The sequence below is a fragment of the Pogona vitticeps genome, chromosome 6 (genome assembly GCF_051106095.1).
Source record: "Pogona vitticeps strain Pit_001003342236 chromosome 6, PviZW2.1, whole genome shotgun sequence".
Taxonomy (NCBI): Eukaryota; Metazoa; Chordata; class Lepidosauria; order Squamata; family Agamidae; genus Pogona; species Pogona vitticeps.
The window spans coordinates 115,328,716-115,334,715 of record NC_135788.1 but is presented as its reverse complement, the minus strand read 5'-3'; the positions used below and the strand labels follow the sequence as shown (position 1 = coordinate 115,334,715).

The 6,000-nt window shown below is 45.0% G+C and overlaps 1 protein-coding gene across 1 annotated transcript in view; it reads left to right on the top strand.

Moving 5' to 3' along the window:
• The first annotated feature begins 305 nt into the window (after positions 1-305).
• The window catches only part of LOC110091688 (ubiquitin carboxyl-terminal hydrolase CYLD), a 25,906-nt gene continuing 20,211 nt past the window's right edge, over positions 306-6,000 (top strand). The window contains exons 1-3 of the mRNA XM_020815891.3: positions 306-465; positions 4,507-4,969; positions 5,056-5,388. Of these exons, the coding sequence (XP_020671550.3) occupies positions 4,541-4,969; positions 5,056-5,388 (762 nt within the window). The 5' untranslated portion in view covers positions 306-465; positions 4,507-4,540. The remainder of the gene's footprint in view (positions 466-4,506; positions 4,970-5,055; positions 5,389-6,000) is intronic.

Below are 6,000 nucleotides of genomic sequence, written 5' to 3'. Positions count from 1 at the left end.
ATAGGCATTTGACCTGCAGAAGCGGGGCCTCCCCCCCCCCCCCGGTGAATATCACTGCCAAAGGAATCCTAGTGCAAAGCGCTTGGACCGCTCCGAGCCAACCTCCAAGCGGCATAGCTGTAGGAGCCGGGGGAAAAAGTTGGCAACCTCTCCGCTCGACTTTCCTTACACAAGACCCTCTCCTTCGCCCTGGCCCGCGGGGGGAATCACATCACGTCAGCGAAGCAAGATGGGTGGAGAAATTGGGAAGGGGAAGGAATTTTTTGGGGGGGGAATTCCCCCGCCCCCTCTTTTTTTTGTTTCTTTAATAACTTTGTGTCTTTGTTGCCCCGCCCTCTCCCCGCCCCTCCCGGCTTCCCATTGGCTGGGCCCTTCCGCTTCTTTGAAACGCCAGTCACTTCCTCGAGTCCCGCGGCGGAGGTGGGCGCGGGGGGGGCTGCCCAAGTGCCCAGCCTTCCCCCTAAGGTGAGACCCGGAGGAGACTTGGGCACTAAATGCAAGGCGGGGGGGGGGGAGGAAATCTTACAACGAGACACTGCTGAAGGGGGCTGATCGCACACCCTCCTTATTAATTATATCTCTAGGAGGAGAGAGATCTTGCTCTCCATCAGTTGAAGGCAAGCTCTTCTTGCCTGGGTTTTGAAAAATTGGATGGTTTTATTTATTTATTTCATTTATTTATTGTATTTATATCCCGCCCATCTGGTCAGCTGACCACTGTGAGCGGCTAGCTTTTGCTTCGAATTCGTTTGGTGTTGGTTACGTTTTTCAACATTGTATCTGTCTGATTCTCTTTTTTTCAAAGTATTGGTATTCTGTTAGTTTTAAATATCGTCTTTCTAATGAGGCAAGCTGCTTTGGGTCCTTTTCTGAAGAGGAAGATGGTAGAAAAAAAATATTTTAAATAAATACAACGAAAAGCTTTGTCGAACTCTACAGTCCCCATCACGCAGCCAAGTTAAGCCTCTCTTTTTATGTATGGCTAATTCTTCTCTTACTTTCTCTTTCTTCTGAGTTAGGGAAGTATGTGTCCCACCCCTAGAGAGAGAGAGAGAGAGTGTGTGTGTGTGTGTGTGTGTGTGTGTGTGTGTGTGTGTGTGTCTGTCTGTCTGTCTGTCTGTCTGTGTGTGTGTGTGTGTGTGTTCTGTGCGTGTTCTGTGCCTTCAAGCCAGAACTGACTTATATCAACCCTAATAAGACTTTCTAGGTAAGCGAGATATTTAAGGACATATTTAAGAAAGCCCTTTTAGAGTTAATACTGTAGATCAGTCTGTTCTTAACTTTGACCAGTTCCAAGGGATTTTCCATAGCCAAGTAGGGATTCGAATCCGGTTCCCCAGAGTACTAGTCTATGTGGTCCCCAACCTTGGGCCTCCAGATGTTCTTGGACTACAACTCCCAGAAATCCTGGCCAGCAGAGGTGGTGGCGAAGGCTTCTGGGAGTTGTAGTCCAAGAACATCTGGAGGCCCAAGGTTGGGGACCACTATGACCACACTGGGAATCCAAACACTACAGATATGGGTAAACATATCAGTAGTACCTGCTCTCAGGTTGGCCCAACTACATAGTGACCCTATGAATGAGTGATCCTGGAAAGATATTGTCATTAGCAGCTCCACCCCATGTCTTGCAAACTCAGGGGGCTGTGGCTTCCTTTATTAAGTCAAACCATCTCATCTGCGGTCTTCCTCTTTTCTTACTGTGTTCTACTTTTCTTGGTATTAAGAAACTTTCCAGTGAAACTGGCTTTCTCATGATACACCCAAAGTGCAGCAGTTTTATTCACTTTTGGTTTCTAGACAGCAAGAACAGTTTAAGTTCTCTGCAATCAGAATGTCCATTCTTACAAGAGAATACCATATTCTGCCATGTATAAGACCCCCATGTATAAGATAACCCCCACTTTTCTAACCCCAAATTAAGAAATCTAAGTGGGGCTTAGCAAGTGTAGGGGGAAAGGGATCAAAGCGCTGCAGGATTGCTTTGATCCCTGCTTCCCCCTCCACTTGTGTTTGTTCTCTCCTCAGCTTACTTCCGTGTACAAGATGACCCTCAATTTTTAGTCTAAACATTTTAGACAAAAGTATAGTCTTATACATGGAAAAATATGGTACTTTGATGTCTACCTTGCTCATAAGTTCCCAAACTTGAGGAGGTTTGGGGGAAAAAAAAGGAGGGCAGGAAAACTGGATTTCTCACCCTCTTGTGAAAAATCTCACGATCAGCCTAAATGGGGTAAATTACCTTCCTACACTTTAGGATTCCTCAAAAAACAAAGAAGTTGTCCTTGTTTTTAATGTTGTGTGATTTTTATTAAGTTTTTAATCTTTCCTTTTAATTTTAATGTTGGACTTCTTTTTTTGGGATTGAGATGATGCAAAAGGAGAAGACGAGAAATATGCATGAAGTGTATAAAAGGGGGGATATGATGTTAAAAATTATGGGACTGCTGACCCAGATTCTGGAAGCGGGGGGACAAAAAGAAACCAGATTCAGTGTTTTTTTTTAATTCTGTAAGATTGTAATACCCTGTTTACCTGAAAATAAGCCCTAACCTGAAAATAAACCCTAGTACGATTTTTAAGGATGCTCGCAAAATAAGGCCCAGTTAATGAAACCCCCACCCTTCGCCCATGTGCAGCAACCAGAAGAAAATGACATGACTGTATTTGAAAAAATGTAGATTGTTGTACATGAAAAAAAAAAAGCCCTACTGTGTGTTTTTGGAGCAAAAATTAATATAACACCTTGTGTTATTTTCAGAAAAAATCATGGTAGTAGTGAGAGAGAGACTACCTGTCAAGATTGTTATCAGAATCTAGCAGGAGAATCTCTAGGGAATGTTTGTGACTGACAGCAAAGCTCTTAACTTTCATATACCTAGCATTTTGGAAACACGTATCCATGCCTTGATCACATTGCAGTTAGACTACTGTAGTCCTTTGTCCATGGGGCTACCGTAGGAGAACGTCTAGAATCATGGTTCCCAGATGTTCTTAGACTACCACTCCCAGAAGCCTTCGCCACCACCTCTACTGGCCAGGATTTCTGGGAGTTGAAGTCCAAGAACATCCGGAGACCCAAGGTTGGGAAGCACTGATCTATAAACATCCGTTGATGCAAAACACAATGGAGAAGTTGTTAACTCTGACACAAGCTTCTACATACAGTACTTTCGGTACCATTATTACTGCACTGGCTGGGAATTCCTGTTACGCTCAGTTGAAGGCATGAGATTTTAGAGCCCTAAATGAATTAGAACCGTTAATTGTCTGGGAAAGTGGTTGTCTCATTATGAACCTCTTCAAGTTTGGTTCAACGAACTCTTCCCTATAAGTCATCAGTCCTAAGACAGGCATTTTTTTTAATTAGGTACTTCTGAGGTAGTTTTCCGCTCCGTCATTTCCAACCTTCACAGCCCGTGGCTGCTCTGATTTCAGAAACAAAATATTTATTTATTTATTTGTTCGATTTATATCCCGCCCATCTGGTATATTCTACCACTCTGGGCGGCTTACAGAATATCAAAAACAATTTAAAAAACATAAAAACATTAGCATACAGCAATAACAAATAGTGCAGGAATAAATAAATAATAAATAGTAAAGCAAAGAAATCAGTAGTTGACAGGAGGGAAGGCCTGGATGTACATCCATGTTTTCAGTTGGCATTTGAAAGTACCCAGCGTTGGGGCCTCACAAATTTCCGGAGGAAGGTTGTTCCAAAGGCGAGGAGCCACCGCCGAGAAGGCCCGGCTTCGTGTATTTTCCCTCTGGGACTCCCTCGGCGTCAGGCTCCTCAGCCTCACCTCCTGACTCATGTGGGTGATCCGAGTAGATCTTGGATATCAAGACACATGTTTATTTTTAAAAGTAACTTTAAATTTTGTTTGAAATCTGTTTTGCATATCCCCTTTCTGTCTCTGAGTGTATTTCTCTCTGTGTGTGTGTATTGTTTTTTTTTTAAAGCCTACTGTCACTGTGCCTCCCACCCTCATGTGAGGGTTCCTGAAAGTTTGTGAATCTCTTATGGACGTATCTAGCTTCTGAGTTGACAAAGTGAAACATAACTATTCTAAACCTGCAAACGTAAATATATGAATGGGTTCCTTAAATATGATGGGGACATGAGAGAGGGCCTTCCCTGTGGTGGCTCCCAGACTCTGGAACTCCATCCCACTGGAGACCAGCCGGGCCCCATCTTTACTGTCCTTCCACAAGCAGGCAAAGACCTTTCTCTTCAGGCAGGCTTTTCCTTTAAAGGCCTGGTTGACTAAGAGGATTTATAAAGGAATTGTTGTATTCTCTCCTTTGATTTGTGCTTTTAATCTTGTTCTTATTAGTAAGTTTAAATCCGATATTTGTTGTATTCTTTTTTTAAATAGTGTAATAATTTATTGACTTAGTCTCTTTGAGTACCTTACCTTGACTCCTTTAGGAGAAAGACGGCATGTACACTTTTTATATCGATAAATAAAATGCTTCCCTTGCCTTTTCTCTTGAAAGCTTCTCCTCTTCGGCCTTCCAGCCTACCACTGCGATGAAGCCCTGCAGACTCTGGATTGCGGTGAAGGGGTTTACGGCAGAAGGCAAGGCCGGTGGGGAAGTGAAGGTCTCGGAAGGGAGTCTCCTGAGCCAAGAGGACATCCGTGGTGTCTCTCCAGGGGGAGCTTTCTGGGCTAAGGTTCTGGACACGGACAAAAGGGTCAAGGTGCCTCCGTGGGCCGCCCGGGAGCTGACCGGCACCTATTCGGGGCTCCTGGAGGCGGTGACCAATGCCGACGAGCGGCTGGCTCTTTTCAAGCAGGATCGCTTGATGCTCAGGCTGAGTGCCCTCCGGAAAGGGGACCCTGTGAAAGTTCAGATCACCTCTGCCTCTGGGCGGAAAGTTCGGGGTGTTATCCGGTACCGAGGGCCCGTCGGCAAAAGCAAGCATGATACGTGCATCATCTTTGGCGTAGAGCTGGTGGTAAGTTAAGGCGACAAATAGAGTGGCGTCGAGGTATGTTGTGAAGGAAGATGGCAATGTCTGAGGAAAGCTTTCTTTCTTTGCAGGGTTCAGCCGCTGGAAAAGGGTTTACCGACGGCTCTTTCAAAGGTCAGAAGTTCTTCAGCTGCCGAGAGAACGGCGGTGTCTTCGTGCCCGCCAGCCGGATTGAGCCCGAGGATTGGGTCGAGGTTAGCCCACCCCCGGTGTCCCCAAAAGCCAAGGTCCGGGAATGCGCTAGGATAGAGCTGACGTCAAGCCACCCTCTGTCACCCCCCAGTATAGAGATTGGGGACCGGGTTTCCTTCAAGATGGATGACAGCACCCCTACTGGCACGGTGGTGTACTGCGACCACCTTCCCAAGAAGCTCGAAACGGGTGTATTTGTGGGCATCCTGCTGGTAAGAGGACTGTAGCCCTTCTTTGCCACCCGATGCTTGGGGGGCAGGCAGGACAAAATCTGGGAAGGGGTTCTTCAGGCTGAGGGAACTCTTTTGAAAATGGGGACCTTCGGATCTTCAGATTACATTCAAGAATGAATTATACCATGGAACTGGAATAAAAAAGTACAGTACTTGGCTGACTTTAGCTGTGGGGGAAAAATTTCCTCCTTGCCATCCAATCATACAAAATGAATACACGATCCATCCTTTAAATGTTCTAAAAGGAAATACAGTAGGACCGCGGTATCCATCTCCCAAGCCCCCCCCCCCGTGGATACTGAAAAATGCAGATAAATAAATATAGAGATAAATAACTCTATATACCATGATAATACTGTATTTTTCCATGTATAAGACTATAATTTTGTGTAAAATCTTTAGACTAAAAATTGAGGGTCGTCTTATACACAGAGTAAGCTGAGGAGAGAACAAACACAAGTGGAGGGGAAAGCAGGGATCAAAGTGATCCTGCAGTGCTTTGATCCCTTCCTCCCACACTTACTAAGCCCCACTTAGATTTCTTAATTTTGGGTTAGAAAAGTGGGGGGGCATCTTATACACAGAAAAATA